Genomic DNA, 20,262 nt, shown 5'->3' with positions numbered 1-20,262 from the left:
AAACAAGGACATGTAAAAATGTTGATACACAATGATTAGTATATAAAATAAATAAGAAAACATAGTATAGTCAACTATTCAATCACATAAGCATAGTGTATCATTTTGCCAGATTTAGGAAGCTCCATTTCAAACTGCCTATTCAGTTAACTGTTAGATGGATTTGCAAGGCAGAGCCTACTTATATGTGTTAATTATTATTCAACATGAGTGAAACTTAATGTATTCAGTAATTCAGTATGTACCCACTATTTCTGACAGTCACAATGTTGCAAAATAACAGGTAGGAATGTTGGAAGAAAGAACTGCTGGCAAAATTATAACGGCACTTTTCATTACCAACTCAAGAAAACAGCTAGTAGACAAATTATCTTCCTTTTCCTTTGTTCTTTGCCCTTTCTTCTGGGACAGATATGCTCAGACTATTGCAAATTTGGGGCTTTTATCTCTTTTTCTTCAAAACCTCTGTCTCCTGTATCTTATTCTGTCATGGTTTTGAAAAATGTCTGACCAACCTAGCTTAGTATATAGTATGTAAATGAGCTGTGGCATCTCTTACTCTCATCCCATTCAGGCCTCTTAGCAATATTAAAGAAAAATCTCAGGGGAGAAAGAAAAACTGTAAGGGAATAAATTGCTCTCAGCAGAATTACAGGAAGTTGATTGAAGAAAATACACTTGAACAAGAGGGCCTTTTAGCCATATCTCTCAGGTCAAACCTACAGAGTCTGATACAATAAGAACAATACAGCCACCAAATATTACTCTGTGATGGGTTGAAATGTGTCTCCCCATCCTCAAAATCCATATGTTGAAGTTCTAAATTCCAATACCTCAGAAAGTGACCATATTTGGAGATAGGATCTTTAAAGAGGTAATTCAGGTAAAATGAGGTTATTGGCATGGGCTCTAGTAATCCATTCTGACTGGTGTGCTTATTAGAAGAGGATGTTACAACACACACACAAATAGAGGAAAGACCATGTGAAGACACAGAGAGCAGATGGCCATCTACAAGCCAGAGAGAGAACCATCAGAAGAAAATAACCGTGATGACACATTGATCCTAGACTTCTAACCTCCAGATATGTGAGAAAATAAATTTCTGTTGTTTAAGCCACCTAGTCTGTGGTATTTTATTATTGCAGCTGTCTTTGTCCAGGTTCTATTGCTATAACAGAATACCTGAGACTGGGCAATTTATAAGAAAAGAAGTTTATCAGCTCATCGCCCTAGGGACTGGGAATTCCAAGGGCATGGTGGCAGCTTCTGGTGAGGACTTTAGTATTGTGTTATAACATGGTGGAAAAGCAGAAGGGCAAGCCAGTGTGTGCAAAAGAGACCACAAGAGTGAGTTTGCTTTTATAACAATCTGTTCTCTCAAGAGCTAATTCATTCCCATAAGAATTAACTTACTCCTGGGATAAGGGCATTAATTAACTCCTGGGATCCACCCTCATGACCCAATCACATTTTAAAGACCCCACCTCTTGATACTGTTCCATTGGCTACTGAATTTTCAACATGTCAACTTTTGGGGGACACATTCAAACCATAGCATTCCTGCTGTAGACCCCCACAATTCATGTCCTTCTCACATTCAAAATACATTCATTCCAGCCCCATAGCCCCAAAGTCTTAATTCATTCCAGCAGGAACTCAAAAGTTCAAAGTCCAGAGTCTCATCAGATGTGGATGAGAGTCAAGGTGTGATTCATCTCAAAGTAAATTCCCTCCAGCTGTGATCCGATGAAATCAAACAAGTTATCTACAGCCAAAATACAATAATGGATGGGCATAAGATAGACATTCCACTTCCTAAATGGAGAAATATGCAAAAAAACAAAAAAAGGAGTAACAGTTAAGTCCAAATTGAACAGGGAAAACAACATTGAACCTCAAAGCTCCAGAATAGTGTTCTACTCCATGTGCCGCCTCCTGGACATACTGGGTAGGGGGTTGGACCCCCCAAACCTCAGGCAACTTCTCCCCTATGGCTTTGCTGGGCTCAGCCTGTGCTTCAGCTCTCCCAGGCTGGCATTGCACACCGGTAGCTCTAAGGGTCTTGATGATGGTCCTGCTCCCATAAATCCACCAGTCATTTCCCTGGGAGAGACTCTCTGCAGCAGCTCCAACCCACATTTCTGTTTGGCATTACCCCAGTGGGGGCTCTCTGCTGTTGCTCTGCCTCTACAACAAGTCTTTGCCTGGGCCCCCAGGCTGTCCATGACATTTTTTGAAATCTAGGTGGAGTAAGTGCCATGTCTCCATGGCTCTTGTGATCTGTGCACTTACAGAATTAGCACCACCTGGACACTGCCAAGATTTATGTCTTGTACTTTCCAGAGTGACAGGTTGAGCCACACCTAGGGCTCCTTCAATTATGGCTGGGGTGGCTGAGGAATACTGCACTGGTATGTAGAGAGCAGAGACCCAAGGTGGCCCTGGGAAGTGAGCCCACAGAGGATGCCACAGGCACATTCGTGGAAATCATTCTACTCTCCTAGAACGCTGAAGTTGTGATGGGAGGGGCAGCCTTGAAGATCTCTGAAATATCTTTGGAGTCTTTCCCCCATTGTCTTGATGAATAGCCTCTGACTCCCTTATGTCTGTACTAATGTCTTTAACAAATGGTCACTTGGCCACGCCTGGACAGAGCTTTTTAGTCTTTATGTGGCTCACTGTAAATTTTCAAAATTTTTCTACTCTGTTTCCTCTTGAATATTACTATAAGCAGTTAAAAGTAGCCACACAGCAGACTGAATACTTTGCTGCTTAGAAATTTCTACCAGATATCCTAGTTCATTATTTGTAAGTTTCACCTTCTATAAAGGCCTAGGTCTTGGACACAATGTAACAAATTCTTTGCAACTGTATAAAAAGGATGGCCTTATTCCAGATCCTAATACCTTGTTCCTCATTTTCATCTGAGAACTCATCAGAATGGCCTTTACTGTCCATATTTCTGTTTGTGTTCAGGTCATGACCACTTAAGTAATCTTTCTGAAGTTGAGACTTTTTCTACTCTTCTTCTGAGCCCTCACCAGAATTGCCATTAACACTTTGTTTATAGTAATCTAGGCTTCTTCTAGCCTGCTCCTCCAAATTCTTCCAACCTCTATCCATTACCCAGTTCCAAAATCACTTCCACATTTTCAGATTATCTGTTATAGCAGTAACCCAACTTCTTGGTACCAATTTTCTGTCTTAGCACATTTTACCTGAAACTGGGTAATTTATAAAGAAAAGATTTTTTTTTATGGTTCTGGAGGCTGGGATCATGGTGGCTGTTTCTGATGAGGGCTTTTGTACCTCATCATAACATGGCGAGAGGGCAAGAATATGCGTGTCAGCTAGGATCTCTCTCCTTCCCTTCTTATAAAGCCACCAGCCCCATCATGGGGGTCCACTCTGATGACTTGTCTAATACAAATTAACTCCCAATGGCCCCACCTCCAAATGACATACGACTTTGAGGATTCAGTTTCCAACACGTGAAACTTGAGGGACATATTCAAACCATTGAAGTAGTCCTAGCAAACATACATAATCACTGCATAACGTGTTTTATGTGCACGATCACTTCTAAATATGGGAAGCAGATTTCTCAGGCACCCTGCATTCTAAATTGTGATTGACCTCAATCAGATTCTGTTATATTAATAAAAAATGAAACAGCTTACCTGTCCTCTTTCTTAAAACCTTCAACCAGGAGAGCATCTTCATGGCTCATCTATAACCACAACCATTTACTAATTCAAAAACATGTATGAATATTTGCCTTCTATGTATCAAATACTGTTCTAGGCACAGGGAGGTAAAAATAGTGAATTAAAAAAATGTGTCCTTAAAGAACTTAAAATATATCAGAAAGGGAAAAAATAAACCCATAAATTAATATACAATGAAATGTCAAGAAGAAAAATGAAATTGGGTTGGAGCGACTAGGGATGCTATTTTAGAGAAGATCGTCAGCAAAATATTTGAGCAGAAACCTAAATAAAGTGAGAGACCTGAATGAGTGTGAAGCTCCGTAGAAAGAGAATTCTAGGGAAAGGGAGTGTGCAAAGCAGGAACCTTCTTGGCTTGTTGGAAAAATAACAAGATGTCCCATATAGCTAGTGCCAGTATTCAAATCATCTAGGGTCTTATAAAACAAGATGAAGACTTAGGATATTATTCTAAAGGCAACATGAAGCTACGGAAGGTTCAAGACGAGGGAATAACACACTCTTACTTACATGTGAAAAGGACTTTACTGGATGTGGTATAGGGAAGTTACTCTGAGGCACAGTATAGGACAGCAGGGACACAGGCTTGAGGCTACAGCACAATTCCAGGTGAGAGAGGTGGCTGGTTGGATTGAGTTTAGTAAAAGTGAAGGTGGTTAGAAAGTCAAATTTGGAATATATTTAAAAGGTGCAAAACACACCTGATAAAATGATTACAGAGTGGAGAGAAAAAGAAGCATCAAAGATGACTGTTAGGTGATATTGCCTGAGCAATGGCAAGAATGATGGTGCCATTTGGTGAGTTGGAGAATATAAGAAACAGATTTGAGAGAAAATCAAGAGTTGGCTTTTGAACAAATTAAATTTGAGATGATCTTAGCTTTCCAACTGAGATACAGTCTAGAGTTCATGGGAGAGATTTAAAATATAAATTTGGGCATCATTGGCTTAAAAATTTGGTATATATTGATAAAGAATTGAGTCCTGGGGAACTCTGATATTCATAGAATAGAGCAAAGAGGAAGATTTCTACAAATAAGACTGAGAAAGAGCCAGTGGAACAGGAAGAAAACAAAGAAAATGGGAAGACAAACAAAAGAGTTTGTCAAGAAGATACAGTAATTAATTGTTTCAAATGCTTCTGAGTTCACTGAGATAAGAATTGACCATCGAGTTTGGCAATGGGGAGTCTGTTGATGATCTTAATGAGAAGTGTTTTCTCTGGAACGGTAATAAAAGCATGATTAAAGTGAGTTCTAGAGGTAATAATAGGGGGAAAAGGGAGGGAAGGAATTGTAGATAGCAAGTATAGACAATGCCTCGGAGCAGTTTTGCAATTAATTTGGGTAGAAATGAGGTAATTGCTGAAGGGAGATGGGCAAGGAAATTGACGACGCAGCATTGAGAACACCCACACATTTCAGTCTTTTTCAGTCTTTACTCTTGGGCTTGTCAGAATTCTCAGGAAAGTTTCTTCTTAAACTGTGTATGAAATAGATAATCCTGCAGCCAGTATTCCGGGAACCCAAGGAAAGAAGTCTGGTGTTGTAGACACAACGATGCCCTCAAAGATGTCCACATCCTGATCCCTGGAATCTGTGAATGTGTTATCTTTGGCCAAAGGCACTTGGCAGATGTCATCAAGGTAAAGCACCTTGAGATGGAAAGATTTTCCTGGATCATCTGTGTAGGAACAACTTATTCACAAGGGTCCTTAAGAGTAGAAGGGGAGATGAGAAAGAGGAAGCTATGACTACAGAAGCAATACCACCAGACGCAATGCTGCTGCCTCTGGAGATGGAGGAGGGGGCAGGCGAGGAAGATGAGCGCCTTCAGAACCTAGAGAAAACAAGGAGAGAGATCCTCTCCCCACCGCTGCCCCCCAGAGTGCAGCTCTGCCAGCACCTGATACCTTGATCTAGCCCATGAGACCCAGGTTGGATTTCTATCCACTAAAAAAGTGACATTGTTAAAGCCACTGAGTTTATGGTAATTTTTTCAGTATGCAAACTCTTTCTTAAACCTCTTTAAGAATGGTGTTCCCACCCTTACGTGCACCATGTGGTTCTGCATTCCAAAGACCCTTCTGTGACCCTCTCCAGACAGTACACCTTAGATTACCTGCAGGAGTCGGGGAGGAACAGACAGTTTAGCTGTGTGGACTAGGGGTGGGGAACCTGAGGGCCGAAATACTTCTGAAACATATTTGCAATAAATGTTCCAGTGTTTTAGCATCCTCTTACTCTCCATTTCCAGAAGTACTTGGTGCTAGAAACTCTAGAATTTTTCATGTGTTCTATGTTGTAAATGGAGTTATTTTTGTCATTGTCCTTTGAAGGCTTAGCATTCAGCTTTTTCAGATGTGCTAAGGCAGTTACCACGACCCTTCTGTTTTTCATTTCTTGTGCTTGTCTTCTCCCATGTTCTTTGTCCTTGTAGAGTAATGCCTTTCCCTCCCCATTATTATTATTAATTTGGGTAACAAATTCCTTTCCTATTGCTTTTGTAGCATATGGGGAGTGAACAGGGACTAATACATACATTCACTGGGCGTCATTAACCAGAAGCCTCTTCTTTCTCAGTTAAATAAGAAGTGGACCTTGGCTGAGAGTGAGCCGGCAGGAAGGAAAGCAATTTCCAGTTGTTTAAGTTTGTCCGGGAAAAGACATTTGAGCCATCTCATAGACCCTCCTTCCACTACTAACTATTACTGCAGAAGAAATTACAGTCTGTCGCTGACTCTATACCATGCCTGTCTGTGTTAGAAGGCATTTCTGACAGCCTCTCTGTCCACCATTCTCAGCTAACCTCCTTGTATACTGCAACATCTAGCTTTTCATGACTTAGCAGCTCATAAAGCTTGTTTTATTTTTTACCATGTAATAGGCTACTCTGTAATTTTCCTGAAGTTTTCTTTTTCTATTTTTAATGAGTGTGTAAAAGAAACTCCTAAAGTGTGTAGGAAAGTTCATTAGCATAGGGAGATTTTGGAAGTTCCAAAAGTGCTCCAGCACACGGTTCTTAAAGTGCTTACTCCTTGACCTTGACATTGTGTCTGAATTACCAGATCAGCAAATGGCACCTTTTATCTCCTCATTATTGTCATTTTAATCTTCATCTTTAGCATTATCAGGAGAACAAAGTACTCATAACACTAGGAAACATGTCTGTCTTTTTTTCCAGTTCTGTGCCCTGACACCCAGGCAAAGGCCTGGTACATAGGAAGCCCTCAAAAATATTTATTATACCAAATGAATTATTATTAACAAGTAATAACTTTGTATGCCAACAGCTAGCAAGAGATTTGCACATAGCAAGTCTTCATTGAATATTTTTAAAAAATAATTTTAAAATAAACTTCTAATTGGGATATAATGTAAATACTGAGAAATGTCCACATCATAGGGGTACAGAGGGATGAATTTTCACAATGTAAACACTTCCATGTAACCAGCCCAGAGAGCAAGAAATGAAATATTAACAGGACTACCTAAACCTGTATCAGTCATTCACCATTCCCCCAAGGGTAACCATTCTTCTGACTTCTAACACCATAGATTAGTATCACATGTTTTTTTAGCTTTATATGAATAGAATCATGTAGTATATATACTCTTTTGTGTCTAGCTTATTTTGTTTGACATTATATTTCACGTAACAATAGTTCATGCATTCTTATCACTTTATGGCATTTAACTTGATGAATTTACCACAATATATTTATATATTGTACTGCTATTAACATTTGGATTGTTTCTAGTTTAGTTCATTATGAATAGTGTTGCTACGAACATTTTTCAGTCAGTTTTTGATTTTGTTTTGGTACATATTTATGTGCATTTCTATGTAAATGGAAGTGGAAGTATTGGGTTACATGATATGTATATGATTAGCTTTATTAAACACTGCCAACCAATTTTTAAAATAGTTTATGTTTCAACCAGTAGAGTAAGAATTACAGTTGTTCTGCATTCTTGCCAGCCCTTGATATTTTCCACATTTTTTGTTTAATCCATTCTGGCAAATATGTAGTGGTAAAACATTTTGGTTTTACTTTGGTTGACTCATCGTCCTTCTTAATAATACCGTGATTATCTCATTATTGCCAGCACTTATGTCTAAGGCTGACACAGAGTAGGCCAAGCAGCCCTCAGGTGTGCTATACTGCCTGCTCAATTGCTACATGAAAATACTAGCTCATTGTCCTTCGGTTCATGATAGAAAGTATTTTTTGTATTACTTTGCCATGACTTTAAAAATGGGTTGGACAAAGATTAGGAAAGTCAAGATGGCATGAGAAAGAAATTTGGGAAAGGTTTACGATAGCCACTGGAAGTATGAAGTCTCTCGCTATTACAAAGAGATGGATTTATTTAGAGGAGCAGAGCCTTCAAAATTTGTTACAATAAAAAGAATATTCACTCAGTACTGGACCTGAGTAAATGCATTGTAGGTCTCTTGAAACTGAGAGTTCTTCAAGGTCAACCATTGCCTCTAGTCCTTCCACTGTTCTCTCTTGCTCTGTTGAATAAAGGATTCTGTACTGAGTTATCACTCAATAAAGGCCAACTGTCTGAAGGAGGAAAGTCTTTTCTTCCCCTGATTTCTCTGCTGGCCTTGTGTTATATTTAACTATCTTTGAGAAGTCAGTAACTGTGATACATCATAACTATTTTAAATATACTCTCCCCTGTTTTAAGTAATCAAGCTGTCTTGTGACCTTGCCCTACAGGTGTGTGGATACCGCTGACAGTGAAGGTGGAGCAGTGAATAGCAGTCTGTGCAACCAGGATGAAATTCCCCCAGAAACCCAGTCCTGTTCTCTCCTGTGTCCTAATGAATGTGTCATGTCTGAGTGGGGACTTTGGAGCAAATGCCCACAGGTAATTTCTCTTCCTTCGTCAATGCTCTAATACTCTAGTGCTACTTGCACTGTTGTTCTCTGCACATTTACAGTGCTGCTCCCCAAAGCATTCTTCTAGTAACATGGCAAACTAACTTTTTTTCTGAGAAAGCCAAAAAGAAAAAAAAAAGAAAAGAAAGAAAGAAAAATGTCTGCAAGCAAGACTGAGCAATTTGACATGCCAGTGGCTCTTTCCAAAGCCTTTATCATGGGTACGTGAACAAGGAAGATGAGCCTATAATGATCACAGTAGGATTTGACTGCACACCCATTGTGAAAGGGGTCTTCTTTAGTACCAAATGATGCTCATTATAATCTCTTGGTTCTGTTCCATTTTTATCCTGGCAGAATCAATTAGTGTTAGGAGCTCAACTCCACTGTGAGATTCAGCTTTCTGTTGGTGACAATCTGTTTTCGCCTTTTGCTGTTTTCCCAAAGATGAGGTATTTTTTTTCTGTCATGTTTTGACTTCTTCCAAATATCTTTTTTTAAGTCTAAAGCATTTGCCTTCATTTTCCTTTTTTAAAAAATGAAGACACAACAGGACCATGGCAAAATAAATATTCTTCAGTAGCATAGTTGAACTTAATATTCCCAGAAGATAAATTCTAATATTTTAAACTTATATTTAAGGTGTGTGAAAATTGAAAAAAAAGAAAAGAGGGATCAGGAACATAATAGATGGGTCCAACCATTAGGAAGGAAAAATTAGGATTATTTGAATTCAATTGTCATACTGATAAGTTGTGAAAAGATTGTGGAAATCTTTGTATAGAAATGGAAAATTTCTTTAAAATTAGTTAAGATCCTATATTTGCAGTTTTAAATCATTGATTCCTTATTAAATATTATAGCCTTATCTCTGATATTTCTATAATTTTTTGAAAGAGATTTACCTCTGTTGTTATTTTTTTATTTGTTGAGTTGTTTTGAGGGCAATACAGTATTAGGATAAAGAGGCACCAACAAAGAATAACTTGTAAGAGTGGGATGCTAGGTACTAAGTCATTTATTTGTTTGTAACTTGAATATAGTGAAAGTTCACATTTATTGACCACTTGTTTTGTGCAAGGCACATGCAAGAACTATTCCCTTTGGTCCTTGCACTAATCCTACCCAGATGATACTATTATTAGGCCATTGTTCTGCTGAAACTAATGTTCTGAAAGGCTAAGTAGTTTGCACAAAGTTTCATATTTAATAAATGATGAGCTAGAATGAATCTTGTTTTGTCTGGTGAAGCCACAGCCTTTGCTCTTACATTCTTGGCTCACTTATCTTGGAAGAATTAAGGTAGATTTAGACTCAAAACTTTTCTTTCTTTAAAATGTAATATTTATTTTAAGAACAAAGCAAGTTGTGTTATAGCTGTCTGTATGATTGTTCCATGACTGAGTACATATATTCACCCTTTAAAAAGTGTGCTGGAACGCACTGTTTATTAATCAACCTGTGGAAGAATTAGGAACCTGAAGTTTAATTACATGTAAGGTCATGATCTTCCTCACTTTTTTTTATAATTACTCACAGAAGACTTTATTAAACTCTAATCACTTTGTGATGAAAACATTGCCCTCTTAAATCAAGGTATCTGGCCACTGGGTTAAAATTCTTATTGTAGGAGCATTTTGCACAAGGTTGTGATGGTTTAGCATTCTGCATTTGCTTCTTTTGGGTTTCTATTTTTTTAAGGTTTGTTTTTCCAAACATAATCATTTTATTTTTTGAGTGTTTAGAAATTGAAGATAGAGAAAATATTTTAAACTCCTTTCATGTGTCAAGAAGATGACATAGGCCGGGCGCGGTGGCTCACGCCTGTAATCCTAGCACTCTGGGAGGCCGAGGCGGGTGGATCGCTCAAGGTCAGGAGTTCGAGACCAGCCTGAGCAAGAGCGAGACCCCGTCTCTACTAAAAATAGAAAGAAATTATATGGACAACTAAAATATATATATACACAAAAAATTAGCCGGGCATGGTGGCGCATGCCTGTAGTCCCAGCTACTCGGGAGGCTGAGGCAGTAGGATCGCTTAAGCCCAGGAGTTTGAGGTTGCTGTGAGCTAGGCTGACGCCACGGCACTCACTCTAGCCCGGGCAACAGAGTGAGACTCTGTCTCAAAAAAAAAAAAAAAAAAAAAAAAGAAGATGACATAGTTACTGGCTTGTCAGCATGAAAGGAGAGGGTTGTTCCATGGGATTATGTACCTTCTAACTTACATAATAATAAAAGTTGTGACAATAGCAATAAGAACTCATTGAGCGTATCTCATGTAACCAACACTATGCTGAAAACTACATGGAACTCTAATTTTTATAACGTTTGTCCATGGTCACTCAGGTCTATCTGACCACAATGGAGAGATGCTGTGCCACTCTCCAGTATAAATGACAATCAGGGCTCACACCTGGTGATTTTCCCTGTCTCTGGATATGTTGCATAACTTTAATAAGTTGCAAGATCTTAGCATAATGTCCCAACATCATAGAACCCTAATCAGCACTTGATGATGATGATAATGATGATGATGCCTATAGCAAAGGCATCAGCTGGATCGTTGTGCCTAAAATTTAATTAGCACTTCTATGTGAATTCCCTGAAAATAAAGGAAACAATTGTTTTTATTCTCTATACTATGTGCAGATTCTAGGTACAAATTCTCCTTTATATTCTGCAGTGTGACATATGTTAATGGAATCAATTCACTATGTTTTGGTTTTTTAGTTTTTTCCTGCCAGGGCACTTTAGAGCCAAACACATAAATAAGCTTAATATATTTTTAAGTATGATTGTTGCAAGTTACTTAAACTTCTGACTTACAGATTCCTCATCAGGAAATGAGCACAATGACAGCTGCTTTTCCGGATTGTTTAAGAATTAGAGATGATATGTATAAAATGAATACTAAGAGTGTTACCTAGTACAGGATTGTGAAAAGAAGAACAACAGCAAAAACAAACCCTCCCTCCCCTTATATTGTTTATAGTGAGGCTGGGAAACAGGAGACAGGTGTCAGAGCATTTTCTAAGCTATACAGGAAATATTCTTCCTCCTGTGCAAAATAAATCACTACTTGTCCTTACAGAAATAAAATGTCACCTCTGTTATTGAAATATGACCTATGTCTAATTTAGTAGTAGTCCTCAAAAATAAGGCATCAAAAAGTTAACTTTGAATGAATGAGTTATTGACCTGGCAGTGACTGCCAACTGCAAACCATACAGAAGAGCAAACAAGACAAAGGCATTAAAATTGTATTGGGATCATTTTAAGACTGTATTGGGAAGAACTGAAGACTATAAATGGATCAAACAAAAACAAACAAAATTCAAGGAGGAATTTGAAGCAAATGGAAAACTATGTGTTTCATTTGCTTCATGTTCTTGTTTTTTCTGCCTCTCATAACACACACACACACACACACACACACACACACACACCTCTTTCTTTTTACTTCAACATTCTCACTTTTCTAGAATGCTTTCATGTGGAAGGAAGCTTATGGAATTGTGCATACAATAACCTTCCCAACGGTATTTACTCTTTAAAGGTATATGTATATGTGTGTATAAATACATTCATGTATGTAAGTACATACACACAGAGACAAATATATATACTTATTTAATAGCTCGGTATTTATTACCCAATATTTTTATCTAAATAATTTTATCTAAGTAATTCTTATCTAAATATATCTTTATCTAAATAATTTTCCAGTTTTTATTCTGATCCTATAAACTTAAAAATTACCCCAGTGAGTATTCATAGAAACATATATTCTTCAAAAGATGTCTATAAATTTCTACATTCAGATATCTTGGAACATTTGAAATTGCTCAGCCCCAATGTATCTGAAAGAATACATAGTTGTCTTCATTTATGCTACAAATTCTTATAGAAATTTTCCATTGAGTAACACAGGTTTTCTTATTATGGCTCTCCTTGGAGGCTTGACAAAGAAATTTCTTAAACACTAATATTGATAGAAAGATGGTCTTGGAGATGAATTTTCAAACTGATATATACTTTGCAGAAGCAAGACTTTGAAAACTCTCTCCAGAATGGTGACTTAGGTTTAGCACACCCATTTGAACTTGGATTCACCTTCAGCTGCTTGCATCAGGGGATGGCTAGAACTGTAGCAAGGCATCCCCTCAGACAGTGGGAACATCAGACTTATTTAACAATGGTCCAAAGGAAACCTCATGATCAGTGGACTCATATCTTTACATTATCACCAGGACAACCTCTGAAGAAGGATCACAAAGGAAGACTTTGAAAGAAACCACATAGAACTTAAGTATTATGGAATATGGATTTTATCATAGTCTGAATATTGTGTTTGCAAAATACACCTTTTATTCTGAGCTTTCATCTTTTCTCTAGCTCTTTATGTATGTAGGACACACTAGCTGAGGCCAATGCAAAAGTACCATTATTCCTTCTGATGAAGACTCTGCTTTAAAAAAGAAAGAGAAATGCATACCAGTTTTCTGATAAATGACCCATAATTAAGCATTTGAGATTAATAAAAATGCTTTTTTCTGCATTGTGCTCCAGTGTTATCTTGGGGAAAGGCTGTGAGCAATTTATTCTGGATGACTCAGCATTTTCAGCACCTTAGAGCCACATGTGTAAATTGTGTTTCAGGGAAGCAATTTACTCCAGTGTCTAGTGCTCAGCTCCAAGCACTTCCTCAACTTCAACTAACAATCTTCACCATGCAGGTGGCAAACCAGAGGAAGAGAATGATGATAATTTTCTATAATCTGAACTGCAAATTTTGGTTGCTTCTGTGAAATTGATATTGGTTCTTGTCAGATGACAGTAATTCATTACTCAGGGACTTGTGGAGTATTTTACCCCTGTGTGCAGTGAGAAGTAATATCACTCAGAGCCATTTTTATTTCCAGAACCACGTGAGGCATTCTAAGAAGGGTGCCTCATTTCATGCATTGGAGCAGCAAATGACAATCTAATAAAAGCAGTCTTTGAGCTGCTCCAGTTTTCGAAATTTAATATGCTTGCTATCATTTTTATACAGTCTTATTTTCTTTGATTCTCAATATGAGTAGCATGAAATAAAAAATAAGGCTTCCCTTGCTCTTGATCTTCTCCCTATATCTCTCTCTCCCTTTCTATCTATACCTCTATCTCTATTTTATAATAGAAATTCTCAGTTAGAAAAAATAGTATAATGGCCCCTATACATTACTCATCCAGCTTTAACAATTATCTACATATGACAAACCTTTTTCATTTATCTCTTCTCCCCCACTTCTATTCCATTTTCCTTCCAGGAGACTGTAAAGCATACTCCACATTTTATATCATGTTATCCATAAATATTTCTATAATATAAATCTTCATAGGATATAATGATTAATCACAACAACTAAACATAACCATAATACTTTTTCATACCTTATAAAATTATAATTTTCAAAAAATTAAAAACATGATTGTCATATAAAGTATCTAAAATAATAAATTTATTAATAATTAAACCAGCATGATTCTAAGGGTGGTTCAAAAGAATTGAAGAATACTGAGAACTTTCACTTCTTTCAACGATGGAATAGCATTGGATTTATTTGGGTGGGATTGGATATATGCTTTCTTTGTAAATAACTTTAAAAAGAGTAAATATATAAAACAGACATTGGGTGACAAGTAGCTTGGGATTATGATCACTGAAGGAGGAAAACCAAGTAAAATGAGTCTTACAGTCACCAGGACTTTCTGCATGGAGGCACTTTCTGAATGGTGCTACAAGGAACGAGATCCCAGCAAGACCGTAGTGAGGATCCAGAGAACAGAGACTGAAAAGGAGAGGAAGCTGAAATTTGCAGGGCAAAATAGTGAAGATATAGGTGCTAGGCAAAGAAAGAAATCTATATATCTGTGTAGGGTCTCTTTGAGTTCTTGGCTAAATACTAATTTCATATGCATGTTGTGAAACTCCAGAGTTCAGGCAAAGAATGACTTCTGAACATTCCAAAGCTCACACAGGTCTGGGAGACATTTTAATTCTGCGCAGCATGAATAGAGATATCTCTTCAACTACTCAGGCCATTTGATAACAACCCAACAGGGTCATCCCTTAGGAGGAGGGCTAATTAGCCTTAGAGTAAAGTCTACAGTAGGACTTCTCTAATGAAATTTAAAGATAGGCCTCAGAAGGATCAAGCTGATCCACAGGTAACTTTACTGTCTGTCAAAACAAACTTCAACACACTCAAATGGAATACAAATCCCCAAACATTCAGCAATGTAACATCCACAATGTCTAGGAGTGGTTAGTGACTGGAAGGGGGAGTGTGTTAGGGGCCTAGGTAGTTCTGGTAATATTTTGTTTGTTTCTTTTTTATAAGTTAATATGTTGTTTCTTGAGCTTTGATCTGGGTATATTAATATAGTTGTTTTCACATTGTGAGAAGTAATTGAGCTGCATTCATATAATATGTACATTTTAGCTATGTTATCTTATACCTAATTACTATACATGTGAAGAGGCAATAAACTATGATCCATAAGCAAGGGGCTTCAATAGAAGTAGAACCAGGAATCTTAAGGCAAGGAATTAAAAACAGCTATAATAAATATTTTAAGTATTTAAGTATATTCTAGAATTTGAAGGAAAATATGAACATAACAGGAGTAAAATAGATCTTGAAAAGCCCCATATGTAACTTTAGAGATGTCTGAAATGAAACATTAACCAAATGAGAGTAAAGCACATTAGTCTCTGCAGGAGAAAAGATGAGTGAATTTGAAGACATAGCAATAAATCACAGAAAGAAAAAAAGACTGGAGAAGATATAGAGACTAAGAGATCTATAGAACAATGTCAATATCAAGTGGTTTGACATAAGTGTAATCGGAGCCCTCAAAAGACAATAGGAGGTGGACAGAAAAATATTTAAACTAATGGCTCAAATTATTTCAAATCTTGGGATGATTATAATGCTCAGAGAATATTACCTGGATCACATAATCCTGGTTGACAATACTCTGATGACAAAATAGGAAAAAAATTCTAGATGGTCTCAATATTTACTTAAAAGTATTCTTTCCCTTAATCACTTTATTTTTGAAACAATAGTGCCATGCTCAATTGTGTCTAGTGTAGAGATTCTCTGCTTTACCTTTTTGAAATAATAAGGTTATGTTCTTTATCTGGAGTCAAGGAGGGTGAGCACTGGGCTATGCCAAGTAGGCAGAGGCTATATATATGGGAGTGTGATGGTTAATTTTATGTGTCAACTTGCCTGAGCCACAGAGTGTTCAAACACTTGGTCAAACATTATTCTGACTGAGTCTGTCTGTGAAAGTGTTCCGGGATGAGACTAACATTTCAATCGGTAGACTGAGAAAAGTAGATTACCCTATCTAATGTGGGCGGGCCCCATCCAAACAGTTAAAGGCCCAAATGGAATAAAAAGGCTGACCTTCCCATGAGTAAGAGGGAGCTCCTTCTGCCAGATTGCCTTGAGCTGGGACAGCAGTTTTTTCCTGCCTTTGAACTCAAACCAACATATTGTCCCTTCCTGGGTCTCAAGCCAGCAGGCCTTTGGACTCGAACTACACCACTGGCTCTCTTGGGGCTCCAGCTTGCCCAGTGCAGATCTTGGGACTTGACAGTCTCCATAATCATGTGAGCTAATTAATTATAATAAATTAATACACACACACACTTGTGTTTCTCTAGAGACTAATACATAGGGATTAATTACTTCAAAAATACACTGTTGATAAATTCTCTAGCTTTGAACACTACTTTCACCTCCTTTTTCAGATGTACTTGATACTCGAATTTCTAGTCTTTTGAGGCCAGGCAATCCAAATCAATTTCCAGTTTATTCAGTGCTGGTTTGGGATTCAGTGTTTTCAAATCTAAGTCAGTTATCATATCAGTTTTCCACCTTAGTAAATTTTATTGCTGTTAGATCCTTATATTATTATTGTTGCTGCTATTGGTACATTTTAAAATACAAGTGTTCTTATGCTCATTTTAATCCCTTTATTATTATTTTAGTGATATTTCTGGAAGTAGTGGTTTATAGTCTTTCATCTTCAAACAAAATTTCCTATCAACCAGATTTTGACACAGTTTATGATATTTTAGGTCATAGAAAAGTGTTTAGTTTTTATCATACTAAGTTTCTTTCTTACAAAAAATAAATCACAAGTTTACTATTTTAAGATATGCCTCTAATAGTTTAATTGTTTAAAAATATATAAAGATATTTGATTCATCTGTTATTTAGTTTTAAATGTGGAAAGAGATGGGGTTTTCTATTAAATACAAAATGAATATTCCTCCACTGAGTAGTTTCTGGATTCTATTTTCTAGGTCTTTAAAAAATATATTCATGAGAGTTTTTATATTTTTGATGTATGCAATTAAATTTATTCTCATGTATATTGAGGTTTTTCATCACCATTATGAATGGGGTATTTTTCCCATGTGCATTTCTAATTGGTTATTAGCACTAGTGTCTAAAGTAACTACTGGATGTTATACTGGGTGTTACAGGTAAATCTTACATTCAGCCATGTTTTCTCAATTTTTTTTATTAACTCTACTGGTCATTTATTGTATTAGTTCACAGTCTTATGTTTTCCTGAAATGCAATAATGTAATCCACAAATAATAATTTTTATCTATTTTCTCTTGATATTTACATCATCTTTCCTAGATATGTATACTTTATTGGGAAGAACCTAAATAATGCTAAAAATCAAATAAATAATTGTTTTTATGTTTTCCTAGCTTTAATAAGAATATAATTTTTGAGTTATTTTTAAACAAATATTCATTGTTTAAAAAGTCACAAAAAGAATTTGTGACTTTCTTTTTATATATATGTATATATGATATCTCTATATCCATATATGTATGTATTCAGTAATGATTACTCCGTTTTATCAAAAGCTTTTTAGTATCAATAATATAATTTTAGAATTTGTCTTTTACAAATATTATGATTTTAAAATAGAGCTTATAATTTTAAAATACATATTTATTCTTAAAATAAACTCTAATTTATATTATAATAAACAATTTAGTTTATCATTATTTTAACTGGTTCAGGATGTTCCTCTTTACTTCTCTCTCCTTTTTCTTTCTTTCTATTCTTCTCTCTGTTTCTCTCACTCTCTCTCATTCTTCCCATCTTAGCATATTTGGAGTTAATATTATGCTCATTTGGAAAGTTTCAATATTTTATTCCTCTGAACTAATTTTTTTAATGTAGAAAATAGTTCTTTGACATTTTAAAATATATCTGGAGGTGGAATATTCTTAAGTGGTATATTTTTGACAATTTCTTCATATTCTCTTGTGGTTATGGTCTTTTGAATGCCTCTGCTTTTTGAGTTGATTTTAGTCATTTATATTTCACACAAATATGGCATACTTTTGCTAGACTTTAAAAATCAATTAATATAGAATATACATAGTTTTTTCCCATTTAGTTAATCTCATATGTCTGTGATTACCTTCTTTTTCTTACTTTTTATCACATACAATGTGTATGTATGTGTGTGTGTATGTGTTTCTGGCATTTTGGTACGTGTATTCTGATCCATACACTGGTATGTTGACTCTCATGTTTTCTCTTTTAATTCATACAATTTAAATAAATGTTTTCAATGTTTGGGAGATACATGCCTGTCATTTGTTTTTCTTTTCCACTTTATGGCTATTTACATTTCCTATTAATCCTAAGTAAAATTCTAACATTTTAATCAACCTTTAAAGGAAAAAAAACTTGGATATTTATTCAATTTTTATCTGATCAGTATTTGATTTGGAAAGATTTTTACCTCATTCTATCCATTTAATATATTTTCTCTCTTTTTAAATGATGAGACATTTTAGGCATGCAGAAAACTACACAGAATAATAAAAATAAAATCTTAGTGTCCAAACTCTAGCCTTGTTAGTATCTTAATCTGCGTACTTCACTTTTTAAATTTGGCCCTTCTTTTATGTACTTTTATGAAATTTTGTGACCTTTCTCATGTAGGGATTTTGTATTGTTTATATTTAGGCATTACTATTTTAAATGACACTGTTTAAAATGTTATGGCTGGCACGGAGGCATAGTATTGGGTTTTCTTTTTTGTTTTTGTTTTTCGTGTTTCTACTCACTTCACTAGACTTTTATATTTGCTCTTGCACATTTGGGTTCTGGTTTCGCGGTATTTTAAGGGATACAGTGGTATTATCTCAAATAATGAATATGCCATTTTTCAGATATGTGACTGTGGTATATGTTTTTTCCTAATCAGACCTTATTTAGTTGGGCAGAGCTAACAATGACTATGACAACGATATGCTCCTGGTTATTGGACATCCTTGTTATATTCCTGAGTTTCACAGCAATGCCAGGTGTTGCACAATTATTGTGACTGTTAGATTGGATCATTTATAATACATATATTATTGCTTCAGGGAACACAAGACTAAGACCAAGACCACAACTAAGATTAAGACCATCTAAACTTCCACTTGTATTTGAAAATTATTAAAAAATGAGTTGAAATTATTGACTTTTGAGTCTATATCTTTCTTGTATGGCCCCTTCATTTTTCCTTTTTGCTATCAGTACCTATGCTTCATGTTGTATGTCTGAGCTGTGCTTCTATGCCTTTTACTCCTGAGCAGAACTCACAATATTCTCTTGTGCATATCCTAGGAAAAGCTATTAAAATTTGCATATTGTTGATGCTTTGAAATATTATATTTTGTTAAGAGGGTATGTGATGCTCGAAGGTATAACAGAGTTTAATCTGTGAGACTGTCTGGACACAAAGCATTTTGGTTGAGAAACTTTGATCACTTCCTCTATTTTTCCCAAGTTGATTGGTCCATGCAGGTTTACTATGATCCCTTGAGTTAATGGTGGGAACATTTTTTTCCTAATACTTTTTAAAAATTTATTTCAATAGATTTAGAAGCTACAAGTGTTTTTGTTTATTTGTTTCTTTGTTTGTTTTTCACATGGATGAATTATATAGTGGTGAAGTCAAGGCTTTTATTGTACCTGTCACACAAATAGTGTGCATTGTACCAGATAGGGTATTTTTGATCCCTTACTCCCCTTCCATCTTCCTCCCTTATGAGTCTCCCAAGTCAATTATATCTCTCTATATGACCATGTATACCAATCATTTACTTTCTACTTATACGTGAGAGCATGCAGTTTTTGTTATTCCATTCTGAGATACTTCACTTAGGATAACGGTATCCAGTTCCATACAAGTTGTGGATACCAAATACATATACCAGATTTTCTTTATCTGATCATTAGTTCCTGGGCAGTTAGACTGATTCCAAATCTTTGCAACTGTGAATTGTGCTGTGATAAACATACGAGTGCAGGTGTCTTTTTGATATAATGACTTCTTTTCCTTTGGGTTGATACCCAGCAGTGGGATTACTGGATCAAATGGTAGGACTACTTTTACTTCTTTGAGGAATCTCCATACTGTTTTCTATAGAGGTTGTACTAATTTACATTCCCACCAACACTATATTAATGTACACTTTTCACCTCATCCATGCCAACATCTGTTGTTTCTTGACTTTTAACTAATGGCCATTTTAGTAGGAGCAAG

At 36.1% G+C, this 20,262-nt stretch overlaps 1 protein-coding gene across 1 annotated transcript in view; it reads left to right on the top strand.

The window, feature by feature from the left end:
- The window catches only part of THSD7B (thrombospondin type 1 domain containing 7B), an 841,191-nt gene that overhangs the window by 736,246 nt on the left and 84,683 nt on the right, over positions 1–20,262 (top strand). Inside the window, exon 17 of the mRNA XM_069473127.1 lies at positions 8,464–8,614. Within this exon, the coding sequence (XP_069329228.1) occupies positions 8,464–8,614 (151 nt within the window). The remainder of the gene's footprint in view (positions 1–8,463; positions 8,615–20,262) is intronic.

Source organism: Eulemur rufifrons, chromosome 1 (genome assembly GCF_041146395.1).
Source record: "Eulemur rufifrons isolate Redbay chromosome 1, OSU_ERuf_1, whole genome shotgun sequence".
Classification (NCBI taxonomy): Eukaryota; Metazoa; Chordata; class Mammalia; order Primates; family Lemuridae; genus Eulemur; species Eulemur rufifrons.
The sequence above is the reverse complement of the archived record's forward strand: the minus strand, read 5'-3'. Positions and strand labels throughout refer to the sequence as shown.